A 26,319-nucleotide genomic window follows, 5' to 3' on the forward strand; every position below is an offset into this window, starting at 1 on the left:
ATTAGAATAAATAAATCTGACAGCTGTTGCTGCTTCCTGTTTGTACCGAAAGCCAGCACAATGCAATGCTGGGTTACATAATTAATAATTAATAACATTATTAATTATGGTTTTAAAAAATATCTGTATCAGGTTGGAACTGAAAAAAAATGCATCGTGCACCTCTAATAGAATATTATTCAACATATTCACACAGTTGTTTGCACATGTTGATAAGCCTCAAAAAGCTCTGAGCACTGAGAACACTTTTCACACACCTTATACATGATAAGATCCCTTATGATATATTTTTTATCAAATATTCTTATTGGCTCAGCCTGCAGTCACGACCACAAAACCCCCTTTTTTTCTCTTCTCAACTTACTTCCTGTATGTTCATCCGGCAGCTGTCAGCAGCTTTTGCTCTGCATCCTCCTGATTAACTAAACCGACCATATTTACACTTCTCGGTGGTTCACAGGTGACATCCAGATCGGCATGATGGAGAAGAAGGGTCAGCTTGAAGTGGAAGTCATCCGAGCTCGAGGACTCGTTCAAAAGCCAGGATCCAAATCCCTCCCTGGTGAGAGGCCAGAGCCCTTTGTTTACAACAGAACATTAATCTGTTTGTTCTTCTCAAGACATCAACCCTACCTCTTCCCTTTTATATGTATTATACTGTAGGATATCCTGTTACATCCCGTAGATACACTCAGCTGAAGATAATCCTTTCCTTAAAATAAACATCCATTTGAGATGTGGTTTGGATTAAATTGGCGAGTTGCTGTGTTCCTCACTTATTGCTTTTTTGTCTCTACCTTCAGCTCCATACGTCAAAGTCTATCTGCTGAATAATGGAGCGTACGTAGCCAAAAAGAAAACAAAGATTGCACGGAAAACACTTGACCCATTGTACCAGCAAGCATTGCTATTCGAAGAAAGTCCACAGGGTAAAGTCTTACAGGTGAGCCCAACATATTTCTCTTCAACACTAAATGAAATGTGCTTTTTCACTTTCATATTATTGAAATGAAAGTGGCCCTGAGAGCTCGACACATTGCAACGTTGTTAAGTTTAAACCTTTTTTTAAATTTAAATTTATAGTTTGAGGGGCGCTGATAGCCTAGTGGTTAGGTCCCACCCCATGAACGGAGGCTGTGGTCCTCCTATCGGGCAGCCAGGGTTCAAGTGCCAACCTGTGGCTCCTTTCCCACATGTCATTGCCCACTCTCTCTCTCTCTCTCTCTCTCGCTCCTGATTTCCTACTCTATCTACTGTCCTCTTAATAAAGGTCAAAAGCCAAAGGGAAAAAAAAAACAGAATGTACAGTTGGAGTGGTTAAAAAGAGATGTTTTAAAAAAACTGTTTCTGGACTACAGTTTCTAAAACTTTACTAATTGACAAATTAAAAAAAACAAGCACATCGAGTAAAAAAAAAATAAATTAAAAAAAAGCATCTTAATTTTCTTTAAGTTTGTGCTCTTGAGATGTGCTCTTAATTTGCTTATGTTTTTCTAACCTGCAGTGTGTGTTGAGCTCTTAGGTAAAATAATAAATCAAATATATCAGGAGGAATTCACCTAGGGCTGGGCGATATGGACCAAAACTCATATCTTGATATTGATTAGCTGAATGGCGATACTCGATATATATCAATATGTATTTTATTAACAGTGAAAACACATGGAAAATAAACTACCTGTTTGTGACTTTAAATAGTAATAAAATAAAATAAAAATGTTCTTTAAATACAATAAAAGAGAGAGAGAGGAGGAGCAGGGTTAAGAGGAACAGACAGTCAGTCATCATCAGTGAGATGAGAAAAAGGTGACCGTTATTTTAATGCAACATAAACTATATCCATATTAACGATGTTGTCTTACCCGTTATCTTGTTTGAAAATATATCGATATATCTTAAAAACTCGATATATTGTCCAGCCCTAAATTCACCCGCTGTAATTTGACAAAAAAAATGTTCCCTCCTTTCAGGTGATTGTATGGGGGGACTATGGCCGAATGGACCATAAGAGCTTCATGGGAGTTGCACAAATCCTATTGGAGGAACTAGACTTATCAAGCACAGTCATTGGCTGGTACAAATTATTCCCACCATCCTCATTGGTGGATCCGACACTTGCCTCACTGACGCGGCGGGCTTCCCAGTCGTCACTTGACAGCTCCTCCGGACCTCCAGGAGTCAGATCCTAGTGGACCGACTGCTCTGCACGCACTTGAAAAAGTTCGACAACAAACTATGAAATGTTCTGCAGAGAGGGAAACAAACACGGAAAAGAAAAGATGGCGGAGATGTAGAACAACAACAACAATCAGAAACAGTCACAATGAGAAAGCTTTGCTGAGATCTGACAATCACTTCTGTCGTGGTTATTTTTTGTCCGTTGTAGAGAGCGCCACATTTCAGTGTTTCATTATCATTCAAAGAAGAAAAAAAAAGTCTCGTAGTTTTTTCTCTGTGTACGATGGAGAAGCAGAGCTGGTTGAGCAGTCGCTCTCGAGATTGGAGATCAAACGAAACAGGGTGGTTTTTCACTGAATCAACAATAGCAAAGAAATGTACATTAGCATCGGAATGTAAGTGAAGCGGTAATCACCCTCCACACCTGCAGGGGGCGCAGTCCTCTCTGCAGTGGCCTCCTCCAGAACCCAACAGACTGCCGACATCCTGCCGCCCCCCCCCCCCCCCCCCCCCCCCAGGCAGGGTGCTCCCACGTGGGTGTTCAGTCTGGAAGCACAGGGCCTTCTTCTGGTGCCTAGACCTTAGAGCCACATCACTGGCCTCCTCTCTGTCAAAGACAAATCTTCATTATGTTTACCGTGGTTGCTCGACGCCACACCGTTTTAGCGTGATTGCTTTGTCGTTCATTTTCTTTTCCCTTTGTTACTACTGGCACAAAAAGGTTTTTACAGTGCATAAAATGCTCATGATAGTTTTGTCAGTCTGGTGTGTGCATGGAGATTAAAAAAAATAAAACTAAACACAAGAGATAAAAAAAAAAAAAAGGATATCAAATCTATTAAATGTCTGCAAGTGTTATGCAGGGGGGGAGGGGCTGAAAACGATGGCACATCTTAGATTTTTACACTTGACAGTGAGATTAGCGTGCAGCGCTGTTTTCCTTGTTCCACCGCTGGCACATGTCGGGGCCAGTTGTCTTTGTATAGATGTAAATTGGTTGACCTACAAATGAAGTTTATGTCACTTTGAAATGCCACAAGGGTTCAACATCACTGTAAAAAGCTAAAAAGAATAAAAAAATAAATAGGAAGTCTTTGTTCATCAACGCAAAGAGACATTATGGGAGCGTCTAATTTTTTCACCCCGGCACGTTTCAGGTTTCTATCCAGCCCTTAGTTGACCTTGAGCACAAGAGCTTGATTTTTTTACGACAAAAAGTTTAACTTTTTGAGAAAAAAAAATAGATTAAAAGAAAAAAAATACGAAAAAAAGCAGCAACCCCATCACTGTTTCTGTTCATTTTCTTGAATTAGATGCTAGAGGAAACAAAACAAAAAAAAGAGTCGCTAACAGTTTCCGATGTGCATCTCTGTGAATGTGAAAGTAAACCAACCCAGACTGATCCTGTCGGGACACCAACACCAATGCTCATCCTCCGTTCGGCCCCCCGCAGGCTCCGCCCACCAGGAAAAAAAGGTGGAGCCAGCATGACTTTGGAAACCTGTTCAAAGCTGCATGCACATTTTTTTTGTAAATCGAAACAGATACAAGAAAAAAAAAGATACTGATCTAAATACGTGTGTTAGTTCCACATACTGTAGGGCCGCTTGTATGTTGCATGCAGTTGTACAGTTTGCTCGTACTTGAATATTAAAGAGATAAAACCAAGAAACCGAAGCCATTCCCATTACGCAAAAGACATTTTTGAAATCAACTGCAGTCTATTCCACGTCCCTCAGTCCGGTGCTGAATGTCGCTCGTAACTTAATCCCAAGATTACGTTGATGTCTTTCCCTTGACCCTCTGGAAGATGTACTGTACTGCTCAGTCACACTGAGCAGACCTCACAGCCCTCTACTGTTGTTCCACCTCATAGTATACCTCCAAGGGGCTGACATAATGTATGAATAAATATGTACAAATCAGATCCACTTATATGGAAATATGAATTATGTTTCAACATAATGATTTCAGATATAATAACATATGAACCGTTGAGTTATATAAAGAATCAATAAAGATGCACAGAGAGTCATAAACTGTAAATACTCAAAAGCCATTCACTGGGTTTTCAATGGGTTCAGTGCTCATTTGCAAAGGGACAAAGTCATATATTGTGGAGCGATTAATATACTGTAAGGGACCATTGCAGTGGGACAACACGAGGCGATGGACTTTGTTCACAATAAAGGCCGTGCTTTCATGCGCGGCTGCAAAAATCTACAGGTGTCCCACTGCGCCGAACAGTCTTCTGAACACTTCTGTGTGCTTCAAAACTCAATGTCTGAACCGTCAGTCACACTTCACAGGAGTTGACTTTTTCTTTTTATCGTCCAGTAAAGCTGGTTTATCTTCTCTCTTTTTTTTTTGTCAGTATTAACAGAAAAAAAAAAATAGCTGATTGTTTACAACTTCTGTGTTCCACCGAAACAAAAAAGAAAATTAGAAAAGAGTAAAGCATTCACTGCAACATTTCTTGTTTGTATAACAGATGTGGCTCAAATGATGTGTATGTTTTATATTAAAAATAAGAGTTCATTTTTATTATTTACAAATAAAAAGAATGTGTGGAAGAAACCTGCTTTCATTTCAGTGTCTTGCCCGTATCTGTATCTCCAAGTGGAAATGATTACAGTCCTTGTTTTGTTTTAGAATTCCAGGGGGTCGAAGTTATAGAACTAATCTCAGCAGCTGTATACAGGAACATCTGTAGAAAACCACTGAATAATGACGATGTAAAGGCATGGACTAAATCAAGAAACAACAAAGTCATTTGACCACATTTAACATACATTTTGGATTTTTAACTTCTTGTTATTTTTGATAATTATATTCCTGTTTCTTGAGCTGTTGTGACAAAAAAAATTCCCCCATGGGGGATCAATAAAGTTTATCTTTATAAAAAGGGAGAGATAGTCACAGAGCAACAGGCAACAGGAGTCCTATATTTTCTGACCGAAGCAGTGGATGTGTTGATCTTCAAATAATGTGTGTTGGCAAATTAAAGTACATTAAGTGCTAAAAAAAAAAAAAAAAATGACCAATGTGTTGAAGTGGACAAAGTGCATTTCCATCTGGAAAGAATTTTGTTTCAGCAGGGCCAACAAACATCTTAATGAGTTTAAATATATACGTACAGTACCTCACTGTGACTATCAGGAAGTGGAGCTGAAATCTAAGACAAATGTTTTTTATTTGCCCACTCGGGCAAAATGAACTTTTCGTAAGTCACCTATATGTGATCCTGTTGACATCCCTCCGTCACTCCTTAAATCTGACTGACTAGGAGAGTGCTGACTGGAGCGTCTCACCTCTAGGATCCATTAAAGGCTCCACACTGTGGTGTTGTCACAGACTGCTCAGTAGAGCCGAAGCAAGGTGTTCAAGTCGGACTTCTATTATCTCGGGTATGAAAGACATGAAAATGTAAAAAAGCTTTGGATGGAGCTTTGGATGATGCTAACATTGATCACAAAGATAAGAACAATAACCCAGCATCCACTAGAGCTACATGTGCAGTTGCCCCCCTTTCAATTTGAACAAGCTTCAGATGAAATGTCTTCACTCGTATCCTCCCATAAGGTGGAGGGTCTTCCCTCTCTCTCTCTTTCTTATGCTGTTCTTATTTTTCTGGACAGAAAAAAAAGGTTTGAGCTCATCTTTGTTGATTAGAGCAGATGATAACTGAGTACTGCTAGAATCTCACACAATAACTCTGTCTTTGGTGCTACAGAGCGCCTCAATGGAGAGGAAGTTGGGCCATAATGGCCTCATGTGTGACCTCACATATGATACAGTGCAGCAAAGGGCTTGAGAGATTTATATTCCACATCCTCTTGTCAAATAAGTATAGCGGGCCCCCCTGCAAAAACATCTGCAGGCAATCTGCACTAACCTCCCTCGCACCAGGCCCGCAGTGCCAGCTGGGCCCCCATGTTCCCCTCGTCACAGCATCAAGGGGTCACGACCTCCAATGTTTCAAAGTATGGACACAGATAATGGCGGTAAGGAAAAACCAAAGATCACACAAGTCACAGGTCAAGATGAAGTTTCCATGCTGCTCCCAGGAAATGGATTAATCTATCTAATCAGGTCAAAGGTTAAACGTTAGCGCAAACCGTGACAGAAAGAGGAAAAAATAACATTATGAAGTTCTGAAATCTTTAATGTTATGTATTAAGATGGCATTCCAAAAACAAACCTAGTTGATCAAAGTAAACAGAAAGACTTTGGGAAAATTCACTTTTAAAAAAAGATATTTCTTGGTCCATTTTTGTCTTTATTTCATTTGGACAACGAAGAGGGACAGGAAATGTTTAGCAAAGGGGGGGGGGGACATTTGGAAAATAAAGGGACTCGAACCCAGGACAACAGCGAGGAAAGTGGTGATTGCACATGGGGCACAAGTTCTGACCCAGGGATTCCCAAACTGTTCAGCTCACGACAACCAAAATAAGGGTGCAATAGACCCCCCCCCCCCCCCCGTCCCTGGAGGTGGTTAGGGCATATAACATACGCACGCACACTAAAGGGATTATCCAAACTCTGGATAAAAGAAAAGAACAGCCTGATCACCATGAGGTTATTTTATACAGCAATTTAATGTACTAAAGGCTTGAAGAAGAATACAAGTAATCTCCATGTATAGACTTTAGCACTGAGTGCACATACAAAACTTAACAGGCAGACATTATAATGATTTTTATACACTCATTTCACTTTTATTTCACTTAATCATGTGGTTTAATTTAGGGAGAGAAACGTCAGATTTGATGGGCTGCCACGGCTCCAAGGAAGGCACAGTGTTCTTCAGATGTGGGCAAAGCAAAGGCACACAGTCAAGAGCTATGAAGAGAGAACAGAGAGAAGTCAGTGAACACAACATCATCTTGAGAGGCTTAATTATCACATCCTTGACCGTCAGAACTTCATGTGAGCTATAGTGCCCAGAAAGAATTAATGTCACTTTACAATCAGATTGACTTTTTTTTTAGCAAACTGCACAAAAATTTAAACTCAGAAAAAAAAAAAGGTGTGACATGCGGTGTATAAGCACTTTGATTAGTCAGAAGACTAGAAAGGCACTGTACAAGTCAATTTACAGTGAAACAATTAAGAAATTTCTTTGAATCAGAACATTTTGTACAAATTTCCCCCTGAAGGTAGAACTAGATCCTTGTGAAGATGAAAGTTATTCACTAAGCATCTTAGCCTTCAAAGAGAGCTCTTAAGATGAGGAACTGTAGTGAGTAATAAAGAGGACTGTTGACAGGCTTAAGGAGTTCCTCAAACTGAGGAGGAAATTGAGAAATGTTCTCCAAACACTGAATGAACAGACAAAAATAATGCATGTAAACATTGCAATCCATCTATGACTTTTTCAGAGTAAAGAGAGACATGCACAGGCGAGTCCTTCTTGGTGTGGTTTACTCCACAGGTGTATCTAATCACTGATTAAAGAGGGCATGTGATTTCAAACATGTTGTATAGTTTTAAAGTTCAGCTTACAATCTATTCAACAGAGATGTTAATTTGATAGTGTTCATAATTACACAATGTCTGATAAAATTATGATATATTATCACGAAAAGAGCACTCTTTTTCTCAATTGTTTGGATCAACCAATCACTCTTAAGCTAGGACTTCTTCTCGGGATTGTGTAAGGAGAGTTAGGAGCTCTCTAAGAGGATTTTCTGAATGTTTGTGAATACTGGCACAGGTGTCTGGAGATTGTTGTCTCCTGCTGCAGCATGCAGCCGCCGGTAGGTGGCGTAATTTGTTGGAAGAGAGAGGGAGTTGCTCAGTCAGTGTTCCGAGGCTGTCAAACCTGAGTTTTGCACGTTTCCTCTCAAATACACACACACACACACACACACGCACACACGCACGCACACACACACACACACACACACACACACACACGCACGCACACACACACACACACACACACACACACACACACACACACACACACACACACACTACCAGCGCGCGCGCCTCTTTCACTTGAGGCTATGGTAGCACAAAGGAAGCTGTATTTTCGATTCATTCAGCTCACAGTTTGCTGACAAATGACTTCACATCGAGATAATAATGGCCCACCAGATAATTCTAAGCACATTTGATCATATTAAAGCAATATCAATGCATCACCTAGACATCAGTGAAGAGAGAGGCTCCAAATAAAATGCTAAAGTGTTATGGCCACCTGGGTACAGTGACAGCAGGAGAACAGATGTGACATCTCTTTAAATAATAGGGAGATGCTTTTACATGCATGACATCATATAACCTTTATTAAAACCATAATTACAGAACACATATATCTCAATTTTAAGATGGCTTCTCTGAATTACAAATGATTTTGATCTCGGCATAATATTTTCTGCAGATGTTCAATGGGTCGTCCGTAGTGGTTACTTTTCCAGCCGACCAAAGGGGAAAATTCATTCGAATCCATGTTACCTGATAGGCTTTTCGTAGACGTGGTTTGATTTGGAAGTTTTCGGGAAATTAAATGAAATGATGAGCGACGTTTTTCATTTGCAATCATAATAATGTAGAAAAAAAATGTCCTGGACACTGAAAGCATTTTTATGAAGTTATGTGGAAATAAAATGATTAAACAGTTTATGGTGGCAGAAGGATGAAGATAAAGTGACTCGCAGGCGCGATCAGCACAGATGCGCATCTGCCGTGGACGCGTAGCGCTGCATGAAGCAACAGGCGGTAAAGCGCACGACGACCAAAGCCCTTGCTGAAAATTATTGCTGAACACATTTTCCCTTCGGATCATGAGGAAACACACTCTGTCTATAACTTTGTGATTTGTCGGACTGGATAGCACAGCACGCAAGACGCGCGCGGTGGATGCCTTTACGCGCGGAGGCAGTTGTGTAAATGTGCTCAAGTGGGGAGTAGAAAATAGGGCGGTCAAAGTGTGACTGTAAACAGCGACCGTTTCACCCTCAGCCCCTTCTGCGTCCTATACACGTGTGAGACTTAGTGCAGCTCCCAGCTCTACACGCATGCTTGAAAAGAACTACGCGCACTTGATGCCCGCTTTGGTGATGCCATGCCCCGGAACCACAGCGGAGATGAAGGCGGCACCGGGCTCTGGATGAGGACATCGCCGGGGCACCGTAGCGAAGGCTACGGCTTGAAAGATGTGGAATCCGATCGGAAGATGATGAACAACGCCGGAGACGGGTTGCTCTCAGCCACCGCCGCAGCAGGTGCTGCCGGGTCCGACACTCTGCGGGGGAAGCAGGGAGCTCGGCTCAGCCTGCTGGGGAAGCCGCTCATATACAGCGCGCAGAGCGGCCGGAGGAATGTGCGCTACCGGCGTCTCCAAAACTACCTGTACAACGTGCTGGAGAGACCGAGAACCTGGGCGTTCATCTACCATGCATTTGTGTAAGTTCATCTCCATCATTTGAACGACTTTTGTAAGTTGCACACCTGTTGATGCTGTTTCACTACCACAGCAGGAAACTCTCTTCAGACACATTTCGCTTTCGCAAAACCTCAAAATGATATGATGGAGCAAACTTACTATACCAGACGTATACGCTACACGGTATCCTGCAGCACGAATCTGACATGTTTCTCTTTTGTCCATGAGAACAAAGCATTGAAAGTATTGATTGCACAGCTTTCACACATAATATGACAATCGTTTCTCAGCTAACATGGAAAACCTTCTCTGCAGCTTGAATTAACCAATTGAATGCAAGAGCTTTTTGATGCAAAATGAGGCTTACTGTAAACCTCTTACCCTGTTGACTGTGCCAGTAGTTTTTGTTTTGTTAAATGAAATTAAAGTTTTATCACGAGTACTGTTATAAATATACAACTGAAGTTACATGAATTTGAATTAATCATAAAAGCTGTTTTCCCCAGGGGTTTTCTGTATTTATGATAGTAGAAGTCTGAAGCCTTAGTTTCACATCTTTACTGATAAAAGCAGAAGTTAGTGTCTGTCCTGAGGTCACTTGATTCTGATTCTTGGAATAAGGAACAGTTTAAGCCTTCCTGTCTGCTGTCCGTCATTCTTGGCTTTCCAACCAGCTGCATTTGATTTCCCTCTTGCGACTGTTGTTGCACTGTGTCACTCTCACTGAGAGGGAGAGGAAGGAAGTTGATACACATGCTGACTGTTGAGCACCATCTTTTTTTGTCTTTGGTTTGTGCTGAGTGTGAACTACAGGCTGTGGTTGAAGAAGATGTGTGTGTGTGTGTGTGTGTGTGTGTGTGTGTGTGTGTGTGTGTGTGTGTGTGTGTGTGTGTGTGTGTGTGTGTGTGCGTGTGTGTGTGTGGGTGTGTGTGTGTGTGTGTGTGTGTGTGGGGGGGGGCGGGCACTATAGCTATGGTGCCTTTTCTAAACAGTTCAACCCATTGATTATTTATAGTCTTCTATTTAGCGCATCAATTTGTGCACTGGTCAACATACAGGTAAAATCCTGCTGATGGGGGAGTGCTTCATTCAATGTTGTTCAAATGATGACACTTTTGTGGTTGCTGTATTTTATTGTATTTCGAAATATGTAACTGTAGTATTGTGTAATGGCTGTAGACAACAAGCTAGTAGTGGCTAATCACATGCACATATTATCCAATGAATAAGCTGCCACTAGTGAGCTTTTTTAAAATGTCTCCTTAACTGTTTAGTCCACCTGATATTTAGTTATCTGGTTTTCATGTATTTCTTCTTCATAAGAAGCTTTTCCAAGAGATCTATATGACACTTACAATTAGTGGCACCACAGCTGTGTAAATAACATAAACTGTGCAAGTGCTTTTTTCAAGTTTTCCAGATCATTTCCTGTTTTATGGGGGCCTTTAGGTGAATAATCTCAGTCTCCCAGGAGATAATTTTCTCAATTATTCTATCATCAAATGACTGCAGAGTACATTCGTTGCCCTTCATCCTGGACTTTCTCTCTACCTGTTATCTAACAGCTGAGTAATGTTGGTACAGTTCTTTTAGAGCAACGCTGCAAAGTTGGGTATCAAAGTTCATTGAAGTTGAATTCCGCAGACAGATTTAGTCTCTGCTCGTAAATCCACTGATTGCAGTGATTAAAATGGATTAAGCCATATTGTTTTCTTTTGTAAACCCTGGACAGGACAGAATGTATAATAAGGACTTAACATTACAAAGCTGGACCAATTGGGCTGCTTTGTACATGAACTAGACTCCTTAAATTAAAAGACTGTCTCCAACTCAATGAGAGCATTTTGGAATTTACAGCTTTGCCCTTGAGGAGTTTGTTTTACATTTAAGATATCCATCTGATAAAACCCCCTTTCTCTAAACCACTGTGCATCTGGGTAATGTTTTCTCAACAGTAGCCTCTCAGTAGCATCCATTTCGAAACAATAATTTTACCAGAGAAAATCCTTTACATAATTTTTCAATACAATGATCTTCTACTTTTTATTTTTTGTTTACTATCTTGTACTTGTTGTGTATAATATTTCCTAACAGAGGAGGATTACATTTAAAGTGGTTGTTTCAGATATACAGTATCTCCAGTCCCTTACTTAATGAGGCATGTCAAGCCCTGATGTAATGATGTCAGTGACCAACATGGAGGTCTTTGAGCTTACCTCAGGGTGTTTTATTAAGTCCAAGTCTTAAGAGAGATCATGTTGGATCTCAACTTGTTCATTTTTATTTTGATTTACGATATGATTTACATATTGTATTAAAATGTTGACTCATACATACCCATAAGGATCATTCCTGTGGCAGTTAGCGTGAACCAGAGACATGGACGGACTGATCTCCCACTCGGCCCTTTGTTCTTTTCTCCATGTGACGAATGCTGCAGTAATGCTTAGTGGCCTTGAAGGTTGCACTGGTCTGCTGATATGACAATTGTTGCAGTTGAGAGCCTCGCTGTCACAGTTCTGTATCTGCAACCTGAGTTAAAATCCACATCCAGCTGATGATAAAACAAACTGTGGATCACATTTACAGCTATTTAATCCATGTATTTATGTAAAGTGGGCATTTCATAGCCAGTTTACTCAAGGAGCAGCTGACTTTAACCAACAGGGCCTCCTTAACCCTGCTTAGGGCCCATTCTGATATTTTTCTTTTTTCTTCCTTTGCATCTAACAACAAATACGTTCTGAACCCACAGCAAACGATACTCTTTGAGGCAGCTGGGATAATCTCAAAAAACATTATTTGGGGGAAAATGTTAAGCTTTTTTGTGAGGATCTTCCTTTTTGTGTCAGTCTTGGTGCCCCCCAGAGGACAGTGTAGTGGGCCAGTACCTCTTACCTCTTTGCTGATCAGGTCCTGAACAAGTATAAGTGATATTCTGTAACGCTAATGCTAGCGATCTTTATTATGCTGGTATCTTCACACTGCATGTAAATTTACCTGAAATGAGTGTGATCTAGAAACACAGTTAAGCAGTGAGTACAGTATGTTATTCTTCTTTTCTCTAGTCCCTCAATTAAACAACTTTTATACACGAGGGGAGGAGTCAGCCGGCCGTCCGGGCGATGTCAACAAACTAAAGATAGGACTCTGAAAACTCTGAAAGCATCACAGACAGTGGGACTCGGGTGTTACACCCATTGTAGACAGTCATGACTCACAGAGTTATTTTCAGAGGATATACTTGATTTATATTATATTTAAGTGTGAAACATCACATATAAAGACTTTAATATAATTATATAGAAATAATTTACGTGTTCATATAATTAGATGCATCCGCATTTTATTTTTCAGTCTGTCTCATACACGTGAAAAATAATTCCGGAGGTTCAGTTTCACCATCCGCTGCTTTCAGGTGGAGGTTTAACAAACAGCTCCTTTTCCTCATCCGCTTGGTCCGAGGGTGACACATGAGGAACAGGTGAGAAGAGCAGAGCCCTCGCTTGTGTTCAGCTATCCTCTCTCTCTCACATGCCAGCACAGTACATCCTCATTGGTTCGGATGCTGTAGGGAATATTTCACCTTCAACTGTGTCCCACTTCAAACAAACATTCCCCCAGGTGGAATTACATCTTGAAAACTAATATCTAATTAAATCAGGGCCGAAAGTCAAACTTTTTTTTTTTAAGTGTGCAATTAATGTTACGTTCTATTTTAAAAAATGTAATCCAGTAGTGAAATTTATGGAGAGGGCAACTTCAGAATTCCATCCTGTAACTTTTGTATTGGTGTCGATAGCTAACTAGCATATATCATGCCCACATGTGCCATTCCACTTCCCCTGCAGTTGTGTTTTCTGTACACTGTATGACTACAGCATACATGTATATTTTTATCCTTTCCCCTAATGTGACAGCAGCAGCACTGAGCCAGTCTTTGTGCTGAGTTGAGCTATGCCTGGGGTCCCAGCCTGCCCTCCTTCCTGCATGCAGACACACATACACAGTGCTGCCATTCATCTCACCTCTGGATTAACAAGCTCTTATCCTCGCAAGTGTGTTCAGCGGCAGGAAAGTGTGGGGGGAAAGGGATACAGTGTTCCTCCAACTCAGGTTTCAGAGCTGGAGTGGTGACATGAACTCACTGCTCTCACTTGTTAAATATCTATCAGCGGGTTTTATTGTGAGGAATATTTGGATTTATAGACTGCAGTAAAGGCTGCTGGCTCATCCTGAAAGCTGTGTTTGATAGGGATTATTGGGTATTTCAGGCTGACAGACACAATAAAATGTTTAGTAGACATCTGAATGTATAATCAGGCGCTGCTCTGAATCTCAGAGCTACGTGTTACAATTTTGGGCTAGCATTTATAGTCTAACAATTGACACTCTGTCACTAAGAAATATCTGTGTTTCTCTGTAAATCCAGGCTTTTATTCCCTCATTCAGAGGCTTATGCCCTCTGGTGTGGTGCAAGTCACAAGTCGATTTAGTAGTTTGAATTAAGGGCTGCACTCAGAATTTTGTGAGTCCAATTACATTCATAAGTACAAAGCTTAAACTATATGGTTCTTCTTTTCACTCCCATATCAGCCTCACCAGCTAACTACTTTCTCAGTTTTTAGCAGCCGAGGTGGCAGCCCAAGCTACAGCTCCTCCAAAGTGTGTCAGAGAGACACCGACATTTAATTTCAAACTTTGTATGCACTGTTACACTTCACCGGTTGGTTTTCCTTGCAGAAGTGGAGACATCTGGCAAAATGTAACTCTGGCTAAAACTGTGTGAATGATGATGATAACCCACATAAGAAAGGAACTTGGCAGCAGGATGCGCTGGCTTGCACTTCTGACGTCCTGTGACCGATGAAGAAGAGCCTTGAAGAAACTCAGGTCTTTTACATTGCCTGTTCAAACGAGACTGATAGGCCTCTGTTACATCTGTCGCGTAAGCAGTAAACGCACTGAGGCATAATGTGAGGGCAAAGTTTCCACCCGAGTACGCATCAGAGGTAGTAACAGAGGTGGAACAGGGGAAACTGACAACACATATAACGTACAGGAACCCAAAGGGTGGAACATAGCTGTGTTTGTGTGTGTGGGGGGTTTGTGTGTGTGTGTGTGTGTGTGTGTGTGTGTGTTCACCCGTCTGAGTGTGTATGTATGTGTATTAACAATGTGCCTCTCGTGCTTCCCAAACAATGGCAAACCTTTATCACGCAGTTGTGGATTCAGTGTGAAAGTACAAAGGGGTAGTGGAGGCTGGACTTCGTTATGGTGCTGTTCTGGACTCACAATATAGAAAGTGCTACTGGTTTTTATTGAGAAACTGCTTCATTCAGTGTTTTTACTGGTTTTGAGTGTTGTTATTTTTGAGAAGGAGACCCCTAAGGTTAATTCCACTCACACCATCTAAATACTGAATCATGTATTTGACAAGAGACTCATGCTTCTTTTGGGGGTGGGGGGGCAGTTTTACCTCAGAGCACATTCTTTGTAAAAGCTGGCGTTAATATATATTCCTGTTTTCCATTTATCTGGTGTAAATGCTTTTTTAACTATGTGACATTCATGGGTATTTTGTGGCAGCACATGGTCGGAGTCGTGACTCAGAAAGACGCTTCTTATACACAGCTAGAGCAAAGACCCGTAACCTAAAGAGTGGCGGGGAAACCTGCTGGTTTGATGATCGCAGTGACATCAAGCAGAGGTGTGATGTCTCTGTCCAGACGGTGGCTGCTGTGTCAGTGCGAGGGCGGAGAGCAAGAAGCTGTGTCAAGATGGTTACAAGGTGAATCTGACTGTGACAGCTTGATATAGAGAAGATTCAGACTTTTAAGGCTGTGTTTGATTTGAACAGTTTCTGTGGTAGTAAATGCAATTTAATGTGGTTGATGTAATACTTTCGAGGTATCATGTTTTGAAGTTTTGTGGTTTTGCATAAATCTGCACTTTAATTTGACGTGCATATTACATATTGCATATTTTCACTTTTGCAGAATGAGTTGCTATTTTCACTGTAACATTTAAGCACAATACACATAATTATTTTTAGAGAGGCAAGCAGTTGTGAAACATTCCCCCTATCAGGGATGCACCTATGCAAAGTATTACAACTGTAAACAATAAGTTGGGCGGCAGTAGCTCCGTCTTGGGTTGGGAACCGGAGGGTCGCCCGTTCAAGTCCTGGTGCGGACCAAGTATGGAAGTTGGTCTGGTAGCTGGAGAGGTGCCAAATCACCTCCTGAGCACTGCCGAGGTGCCCTTGAGCAAGGCACCAAACCCCCTCCCCACCACCAGCTCAGGAGCGCCCACTGTGGGCCGCTCCGTCACTCTGACATCTCTCCCTTAGTGCATGTCCATAGGATCCTGTTTGTATGCATGTGTGTATATACTTCAGCCTATGTGTGTGTTGCATGACGATAGAGTGTAAAAACTGAAATTTCCCCTCATGGGGATCAATAAAGTAAATCTTATCTTGATAAGTACATTAAGGTTTCTAAATGCTTGCCATGATACATAGCCTGTCCCTGGCAACTATAAAGGACTCATCATGTGATTTTCATAGTGCAGCACAAATAACAGAAAGCAACATGGCTGACTGAAATCATCATTACTGTAATGTTGCCCCCCCATCTTCCAAATTACGGAAACAGTCTTTATTGCCACAAAGGGTTTTCTGGGATCCACTTCGGTATGAACCGAAAGGAAACCAGATCCAGGGCCATCTCGATTAGATTGGGAACCAACCAGGACCGATGCTGTTAAAACATGGACCCAAACCAAATTGGTTTAGGCCAAACCCTGGAAATGTTTGTCAGAAATACATGTTTAACTTTTTTTTAGATAATAAAGTCCAATCATGTTAATCAGAGTAAATAACTATAATTTATGAACGTCAATATATGTGAAATCAGTTCCGATTCAAAACAAAAGGAGGGCGGACACAGCTGATCTGATACTGTAGGTATCATGTTTCAGTCCTGAGGGAGTTCCCCTCGCTCTGTTTTCAGAGACGTCCTTTCTGTAAAAACAAAGACTAAGACCTTGGTACAGGACACACCTGTACTCATGCTTTGCGGGTTCAGGGCTTCAGTTAGGACAACAGTCATTCACCTTAACAACAGCACCTGTCAGGCTTCTTTGAAGGACTGCCTTGCTTTAAATCTTCTCATATAGGGAATATTTATACATTTTTTGTTTTTAGACTTCCAAACAATCTGAATAATTTTCTTTGCTATGTGAAGAGGTGTAACCTGCTGGCCATGTAAAAAGAAATGCAGGTTTTAAAGCCCCTCTACATTGGCTATGAATATGTCACTCCGTCACCAAGACATCGTTGCCTTCTATATACAGTCGATCCTTCCAATGGACATCGTTATATCGAGCTCTCAGTCTGGGCAGGAACTCAAGTCCTCAGCTTTGAATTAAGCTCTCAATCGTGGGCGAGGGTATTTCTACCCTGCTGCCCCCCTTGAGTCTCACTTTCTGATGAGAAGGGTTTTTTTTTGGCCCCAACCCGTCACTTCACATGTTGTATTCTGTGAATCACCTTCTGTGTTACAAAAAGCTCCTTTTTCCTCATTTGCTTGTGCCATTTTTTCCTTATTGCCTCTTATGTCCCTCACCTCTTCATATTTGCAGCAATGCCTCCAGTGATTTCATGTTATTTTTACACTCCTCTCATCTCCCCTCTTCCAAGAAAAAGCTCATCTCACATAATTGTAGAGGCATTACATCACAATGACCTACACCATCAGATGTAAGTGGTGTAAAAGTGTGCAATGTACATCTCTTCATCGCCTCTTCCCACTTACCCTCCTTTCATGTCTCTCTCCCTTGTGGCAGACTGTGCTGCTTGTTTGCATTTCCGTCACCACTGTGCCTGTGATAGCGCTGTGCTGAGGCCAGGCTCTAGAACAAAGACTATAACCTTTCATAGTTCTGCCTCTTTTCTTAGCCTGGTTTTATTGTTTTTTCATACTTTCCTGATCCCTTAGTCTTTATCATGAACATACTGGCAGATCTTTGCCTGAAGGGCAACTGACACAGGGGGCATGGAGCCTGCTTCACTAGTTTGGAGATCTGACTGTAAAATGATATGGAGTGTTGCACAGGCAGATTGAGGCTTAATAACTGAGTTTATGTGCTGACTGCTGAGGTGCTTAAGAGAGAACCTAATAATCCTAATATGTTTTTATGCAGGCAACAGCAGCAGCCTCTCAAAGCGGCGGAGAGAAATCCCAAATTGAAAAGGCCAATTTGGAGCAATTTTGTGTTGCCATAGCAATTGATGCTGCCTTCTTGATGTTGCCTTCAAGACTGCATCAAAAATGGCATCTTGGATGGATTTCAATAAGCAAACAGAAATAAATCAAAGTGAGTGCTTCTGCCTGTGTGCGCTTTTCTGTCAAGCCACTGCTGGCATTGCCCCTCACCGGCCATGCTGTCACTGCTGTGCCACAATGGCCAGCAGTTAGTCACGGCTCATACAAGCCGAGCCCTAGCCTCTGCTGCTGATCTATATTTAGGCATACAGCAGCATGTTTAGGTTGCATGGAGCCTGTTGTGTCCCCTGTTGTAATAACAAAGCTATCCCTGAGCATCCCCCACTACCCTAATCCTACATATTTCTTCTAGTCTTTTAATTACTTTTTTTTTTTTAATTGCTCATTTTATCATACAGAACAAAATCTATTGAACACATAATGTGTGAGTCTATACTTTAACTGGTAAAACGGCCAACGTCAAAAGACAAACGGTATCAAAATACCTGAGGACAAGCCCCAAAAATAGCCCATGTGTTCCTCGTTCAATTGTGAGGTAGGCTAACACTATAGTGCTCATCATGCCAGGGGTTGCCTGGGGGAGTGTTCTATGCAAGGATGAAGGATATTCCACCATCCACATTTTACAGCCGAGTTAAGCATACAATTCTGAAGATGGTCCTGGGAATGGGGGGTTGATGGCGGCAGGGAGAAACAGCACGGGGGCTCTGCTCCGGGACACTCTGCTTGGCACGAGCCCGATAACGCTGCAGTGTAGTTGGTGATGTGCCAGAGGCCCTCTGACATCTCTGACTTACCCACGGGGGGCAACACTGCAGCTGGGTAGCCAGCCTGTCCCTCTACACTTGCCTTGCTCCATCCCAGCTCCTGATGGATTTAACCTTAAATGCACGATGGGATTGCCCCCCCCCCCCCCCACTGTGTGACTGTTTCTACATGTGTTCATATAGGCTCATTTACTCGTGTATTCTATGTATAACTGAGAGGCTGGTTTATGGACTTTTACTTGTAGTGTAAAGGTCCCCTGCCTTTTTTTTTTTCAAAATACATCTCAGCTCTGTGGTTTTTGTTTCTCTCTCCTCTCTTTCTACTTTTCCCATTGTCAAGGTTTTTCATTTAAATTACATTTTATTTGTTGTGGATTATCCGTCAGTGTTGACACGTTGACTCTTGCTTGTGGAGCTGAGCTGGCCCCAAATCTTGCGCCTCTGCATTTCCTAAGTCACATATTCCATTTTGAACAAATAGGGCTGAATATCAGAGTCGGCCAAAACACTGTAAAGTGTATCTTAATCCGTAATAAGTCACATCTAGTTTGCAAATGCAATGCAAAGGCATAGTCATGCTTAACCAGCTGAATAAGCCTGTAGTTCTTCCTATGTAACATCTGAAAAGGTGTTTCGGTAGCTGCACCCTAAAAAACTTGTGCATGTTAGTATAGAGCAAAATGCTGAATTTTACTCCAAAGTGGCAGCTTTTCACAAGGTCATGTGCAGGTCATGCACAGGGTTTAGTTTTCTGATGATAGGCGTGACAATTAAGTGAAGGACCTGTATGTGTCTTGTAACGTGCAATGAGCAAGTGAATGTGGGTTTCATTGTGTCAAAAAGTCCATATGTCTGCTCATGCATACCCAAGAGTATTCAAACTAAATCAAACTGCGGTGTTTCCCAAAGTTTCTGTTTTTTAGCTCCTCTTAAAAGACTGATGAAGCAAAAGTCACAATTTTGTTTAAAACAAAGCGATTTCATTGTACATAACTTGGTAAAGCTGCAATCATATTTTGCACACTGTACCTTACTCTGGTGGATAAAAATAGTTTTAAAAATAGTCCACATTTGAAGACATGCAGAAAAATGGTGATGTAAGCTCTTTCCCCTTGCTTCTACATGTAGGAGTGAGCCTGTACACTGACCCTCTGTATGGGAACACAAAAAGCTCAGTGTGGGAACTTCAGTGAAGGGCAACCTCGCTCAGCCCCAACACTAACAGCCAGCTTGGTGGCAAACAGGAAAACTAGCACACAGTTTATCACTATATCCAAGTAATGCGTACTCATGTCTCTGGCTATCTTGTCAAATGAGAAACATATTTTTAAAGGTAATTATGATAAACTCTTGAGTTTGTCTTCTGTTGCTCCTGCCACAGCCTTCCTTCTCTAAGGTTTGTGTTTTATGACTGCAAGTCAGAGCGATCAGAGGTCAACTCATTTCTGGGTCTCAATATTGTGAGAGGGAGACATATTTTCCCCACAGCCGCAGTTTTTTTCCCATACTTTTGCCCCCCCCCCCCCCCCCCCTCACCCACACCCTCAGGCCTACTGAACCACTAAGAGTCTTTAGAGCTATTCCAAGGCTTACAGTCCCCACACAGCCACGGCCCGGCACCACAAAATTAGACAACATTCACTGGAAAACGGTCAGCTGGGTGATAGAACTGAGTTTTATTTGAAGCCGTAATGTGATTTTTAACCAATCCACTGCTCTGTTAGCACTTTCTTGTAGCGGACTTGTCAGAAAACATTAGTGGTGCATTTGCTTCTGAGGTCACCTCAGGCGAAGTCCTCTGTCATTCAGATACAGAGAGTGTTATGAATCTGTGTGTGTGTGTTTGAGAAGGGGGGTTGGGGGTTGAAGGAGGAAGAGATCATACACATGCTGTTGACATAAAGCAGTCTCCATGTGCCTTTTTTTTTTTTTTTTTTTTTGAGCATTTTTTCCCCTCCAGGCCTCCGGCAGTGTTATATCAGCTCCTGCAGCTGCCTTTCAGAACACCATTGAATGTAAAGTATATTTGAATGAGTTGATGTAATATTGGCATCTTTTGTACAAGGATATTAACGTAAAACACACAAATAAACAACACAATGATAGAACATTAGAATAACAATGATAGCCATTTTTCCAACCACCGCTGTGACAAAAAAGGAATTTTAATGTTGTGGAACAATAATGGACTCTAGCATCATCCATATAAAGCTTCTTAAAAATGTTTTATAACTGAGCCAATCATTGAACTAATGAACTATAGTTAAAAAAAACCCAACTTTGATGCAGAACAATTACCCGGTGAATATGCAGTTTGTATCCATGCAAGAAGAAATAGTTATAGGAACAATTGTAATCAGAGTGTGTGTTGTGTGTACTGACCAGATGATGTGTCACAATCAATCAGCGTCTCATCGCCTGTAAGGAAGGCCACAGGAGCTCAACATCAGTATTTCTACATACATTATAATATCTTAAATGTGGTGTACTTGATGTTCTACAAGCCTGGGTTCAAATCATGTCCAATCTGAATTAACCATAATGAATGTTGACTGTGTTACAACCGGTGTGAGACACTTAAATGCAGTCCCCTAAAATCCTGAAGATTCCCAGACAGCAGCTTCTATATGTGAGTAACCATCCCTACACAAGTCCTCTAAACCAGGGGTTCCAAAACTTTTCAGGTCGTGACCCCCAAAATGAGGGTGACAGAAACTGGGGACCCCCCACTGTTCTTTAAGGTGGTTAGTTAGGTATATAACGTAGCGACAGCCACACACATACTCATAAACCTATCCAAAAACTAGGAACATAAAATAATACAACAGCCTAAAAACAATAAAAAATGTACACATTAATTTCATTTCCATTTCACTTAATGATACTACGTCTTATATGACATTGGACTACTTTTTGTATATTTACAAAAATGGGTAAAAATATATACTGATGCACTTTTAAATGATTTTTTATTTTTTATGGAAGGCATCTCGCGACCCCCCACTTTGTGGCTGGCGACCCCCCTGGGGATCCCAACCCCCACTTTGGGAACCACTGCTCTAAACTGACTGACTAACTGAGTTGCTGCCTAGAGCTTTTCTATGCCAAGTCATGCCTCTCTGTCGCTCGTCAAATCAACTCATAAGTGTCTGTCTTTATGAAATAAGCTTGACCCCACAGAAAGCCATGGGGAGGGGGGGGAGTTGTGTTGGATTTTGGGAATCAAGCTGAGCAGGAGAACATAACAGCTGCTTGTAACAGTGAGGCTGAAATGACTGAACCACATGGGTCATATTACCCATACAAGCTTTTATTAGGTGAGCTCGACTGCAGAGAGAAAAGATAAGAATGCAGTACAGTAGTCCAAACACGCACCAGAGATGAAAGCGCTGTGAAAGGCGTGTTGACAGAAGGGTATAATGCCATCAGTGTGTTCTTTGTAAAGATGCATTGTAAGCTGAGAGGCTCTTGATGAAGCACTTTTCCAAACAGGTTCTCCCCAAAAAAAAAAAAAATTCCCCAAGATATTCAGAGTAAAATATGTGTCCTGTACCATCATTTCAATTGATAGTTTATTGATGAAATCCTCTGTGGTTCAGCGCTCTGTTGGAATCTCTCTCAGACTGGCTTGTCACAATGATCAAGTCATGCTCTTGCCCTTGCCCCGCTGGTGCTGGATTCTATGGCTACTGAGGTTTTTGTCAAAGTACTTTATATTATAGTCTGGCTGGGCTGGTGAGGACTGTGAAGGAGAATTATTGTTCTTGGCATGTCTGCAGGGACATGGAAAACCAGCCGTCGTTATTGCTTTTTATAGCAGAATTAAATATGTTTTAATGAGAGATTTTATTTGTAATTCATATCTATGCCTAATGCTCAAACTTTAGGTTCTGCATCATGTGTTCTCATCAGATCCAAAGTGCTTTTGCAGCACTCTGCAGGACTAAATTTTCGTCCTGTCGGAAAATTTAAATTAAAGCCAGTTGTTAAAAACACCGGGCTCAAACCAATTTCCTGACATTATTAAGGAGCAGTGTAATTTATAAATGCCCCCAAACCACCAGTAAGACACCCGTTAAGCAAGGCATTTCCAGTTTATTTCACTTTAAACTGTAAATCATAGGTTAGTGTAAGAGTGCTTTATTTCTTTATTCAGTGTGTCTCTCTACAAAGGATCTCATAAGTCTACTCTGAAGAGCTTCAAGATAAAGTCAATTAAATTGAACAGTGCATAGAAAGAAATTAAAGCCAGTAATACTTAAGAGATGAAACAGTCATACACCAGGAATACTTTACAGATCAAAACAGTCCTACACCAGCAATACTTTACAGATCAAAACAGTCCTACACCAGCAATCCTTTACAGATCAAAACAGTGCTACACCAGCAATACTTTGAAGATAAAACAGTGCTACACCAGCAATCCTTTACAGATCAAAACAGTGCAACACCAGCAATCCTTTACAGATCAAAACAGTGCTACACCAGCAATACTTTACAGATCAAAACAGTGCTACACCAGCAATACTTTACAGATCAAAACAGTCCTACACCAGCAATACTTTTAAGATAAAACAGTCCTACACCAGCAATACTTTATAGATCAAAACAGTGCTACACCAGCAATACGTTGAAGATAAAACAGTGCTACACCAGCAATCCTTTACAGATCAAAACAGTGCAACACCAGGAATACTTTACAGATCAAAACAGTGCTACACCAGCAATACTTTACAGATCAAAACAGTGCTACACCAGCAATACTTTACAGATCAAAACAGTCCTACACCAGCAATACTTTTAAGATAAAACAGTCCTACACCAGCAATACTTTATAGATCAAAACAGTGCTACACCAGCAATACGTTGAAGATAAAACAGTGCTACACCAGCAATACTTTACAAATTAAAACAGTCCTACACCAGCAATCCTTTACAGATCAAAACAGTGCTACACCAGCAATACTTTACAGATCAAAACAGTCCTACACCAGCAATACTCTACAGATCAAAACAGTGCGACACCAGCAATCCTTTACAGATCAAAACAGTGCTATACCAGCAGTACTTTACAGATCAAAACAGTGCTACACCAGCAATACTTTACAGATCAAAACAGTTCTACACCAGCAATACTTTACAGATCAAAACAGTTCTACACCAGCAATACTTTACAGATCAAAACCGTCCTACACCAGCAATACTTTGAAGATAAAACAGTCCTACACCAGCAATACTTTACAGATCAAAAAAGTGCTACACCAGCAATACTTTACAGATCAAAACAGTGCTACACCAGGAATACTTTACAGATTAAAACAGTGCTACACCAGCAATACTTTACAGATCAAAACAGTGCTACACCAGCAATACTTTACAGATCAAAACAGTCTTACACCAGCAATACTTTGAAGATTAAACCGTCCTACACCAGTAATACTTTGAAGATAAAACAGTGCTACACCAGCAATACTTTGAAGATAAAACAGTGCTACACCAGCAATACTTTGAAGATAAAACCGTCCTACACCAGCAATACGTTGAAGATAAAACCGTCCTACACCAGCAATACGTTGAAGATAAAACCGTCCTACACCAGCAATACTTTACAGATCAAAACAGTCCTACACCAGCAATATGTTGATGATAAAACAGTGCTACACCAGCAATACTTTACAGATCAAAACAGTCCTACACCAGCAATTCTTTACAGATCAAAACAGTCCTACACCAGCAATACTTTACAGATCAAAACAGTTCTACACCAGCAATACTTTGAAGATGAAACAGTTCTACACCCTTATCTTTTCATCACTCTATTTACTTGATGCATCCAGCAGTAACACTGTTTGAGAGCCCCTGAAACAAGCTGGTGTCATTTTTTGTCCCACTGTATATCAAAAATAGCTTGGACAGTAGAAAAGGTAGTTATGTTGTTTAAATTTATAGTTCAAACTCCCCTACTTAAATGAACTCTGAGAAATACTTTCTATTTCACAGATGCCATGGTGCTTTTCCATGACGGCTCTGCACCAAACCACAAGGAAAAATATGCAATTTTTAGCATCTCTCAAAACAGGGTTGTCAATTTTCAGTCAACCTATTTCAAGAAATCAGCTCGTTGTGTGTTTGTTTAGCAACAAACATGGTCAGTATAGTTATAGACTCTTTTATGTAACATGAAGTTTTCAGGAAGGTATGCTGTTGGATGGGAAATGTCGCAGGCAAGTGTTATAGCCAACCAACCACTTTACATCTGTACATATGTTTTTTTGGTTTCAGAATGTTAGTGTGAGCCAAATGAAACCTTAACGCAGTGGAAAATTTAAAAAAGCTCCTTCCAAGCTGGCATGTGATAAAATTCCACATGGTCCTTGTACTTTCTCTTGAACTCTTTATTTTGTTGTTTTGTTGCTAATTGAGTCAATTTTTCCTCAGCCTTGTTTTGACGTGGGATTACAGAGGACTTTACTCACAGAGTTAACTTGTTTTGACCATTTCTCTTCCTTTGTGACTTTGAAAAGTAAAACTTTCCAAAGTCTGAATGGCTCAACTTGTTGTTTTGCTTCTGTGTTTTTAAAGTCTTATTGATTATAAATATGTGCCATTCAGATAATACTCCATTCATTCATGAACTCAGATGTAGTTCATTTGTCACAACAGTATCGAGTTTCCCCAAGCGTTTACTCATGGATAGCATAGCACTTGACGGTGCACAGATGTGATATTTATTTTCTGTTGGCTGTGTCCATGAAAGCCTGCATTTATTTGACTACAAACTTTGGCATCATCTTTTTATCATCTTATATTTCCCATCACTAAATCTTTGTTCCTGCACCTTTATAGCTCAATGACTTTACATCTTTTTCATCAAAGCTAAGCTAGCAACTGCTGTGTAAAGCATTATTGCTTATTAGTATCAATCTTCTCATTCAAAGAAGTGTAATTTAGTGTCAATTCACTAAATAATCACTCATTGGGATAATTAATAAGTGGTTATAATTATGGAGATTTCCTTTGACCTTAGTACCATGGTAACCTGCCTCGTTGGTCATTCTTAAAGTATAGGCCTTCATATTACCTCAAAGACTGTTTTTTCTTTTTCTTTTCCTTGGCAGATGAAAATATTATCAACCTCCTACACCCCTAACCAACACATAAACATTCATGGATTAGACTAATCTCACTGTAAGTCACGCCCTTTGTTCACAAATTCTTATATTTTTAGATATTATCTCAAACATTGTCTGCAAAAAGTACAGAATACCAACGTCAGTATGTGACAACTAAGCGGTGGCTTTTACAGACGAAGCAATCAAAAGTAAAACTTCTACATAAACTTAAAAAAAAAAGATATAACAACAGTCTTAGATGTTTTTAAACCTGACTATCTGAACTCCCTAAAATAAATGAAGAACATTTTCTTTTAAGATATTCTAATTCTTGTCCTGCAATAATTTCAAGGACTGTTATAGTGAGGGCTTTTTATGCAATAGATCTTCTGAAGTCTTGGGTGCAGCTCTGAGACACTTGTCCTTCATTTATAATGTCCAGCTTTGATCTGAATTTTGTGTTGATTGAGGCAACTGCAGATAAATGTATCTCACACAGGTGGCAAAAGAAAGGAGTGTAGCTTTCTTCATTACCCACGTTGTACAAGATAAAGCTGAAGACAAAAGCGTTTTGACTA

At 40.7% G+C, this 26,319-nt stretch overlaps 2 protein-coding genes across 18 annotated transcripts in view; both read left to right on the top strand.

The window, feature by feature from the left end:
• The window catches only part of rims1b (regulating synaptic membrane exocytosis 1b), a 91,224-nt gene extending 86,469 nt beyond the window's left edge, over positions 1-4,755 (top strand). For all 13 annotated transcript variants that reach the window (XM_065965393.1, XM_065965429.1, XM_020652311.3 and 10 more), the window contains 3 exons: positions 461-562; positions 804-943; positions 1,971-4,755. In XM_065965393.1, the coding sequence (XP_065821465.1) occupies positions 461-562; positions 804-943; positions 1,971-2,189 (461 nt within the window). In that variant the 3' untranslated portion in view covers positions 2,190-4,755. The remainder of the gene's footprint in view (positions 1-460; positions 563-803; positions 944-1,970) is intronic.
• Positions 4,756-8,865: 4,110 nt separating this feature from the next.
• The window catches only part of kcnq5b (potassium voltage-gated channel, KQT-like subfamily, member 5b), a 118,869-nt gene continuing 101,415 nt past the window's right edge, over positions 8,866-26,319 (top strand). For 2 of the 5 annotated variants that reach the window (XM_065965876.1, XM_065965911.1), the window contains exon 1: positions 8,866-9,594. In XM_065965876.1, the coding sequence (XP_065821948.1) occupies positions 9,254-9,594 (341 nt within the window). In that variant the 5' untranslated portion in view covers positions 8,866-9,253. The remainder of the gene's footprint in view (positions 9,595-26,319) is intronic. The other 3 variants (XM_065965944.1, XM_065965975.1, XM_065966003.1) reach the window with 2 other exon arrangements.

The sequence above is a fragment of the Labrus bergylta genome, chromosome 1 (genome assembly GCF_963930695.1).
Source record: "Labrus bergylta chromosome 1, fLabBer1.1, whole genome shotgun sequence".
Taxonomy (NCBI): Eukaryota; Metazoa; Chordata; class Actinopteri; order Labriformes; family Labridae; genus Labrus; species Labrus bergylta.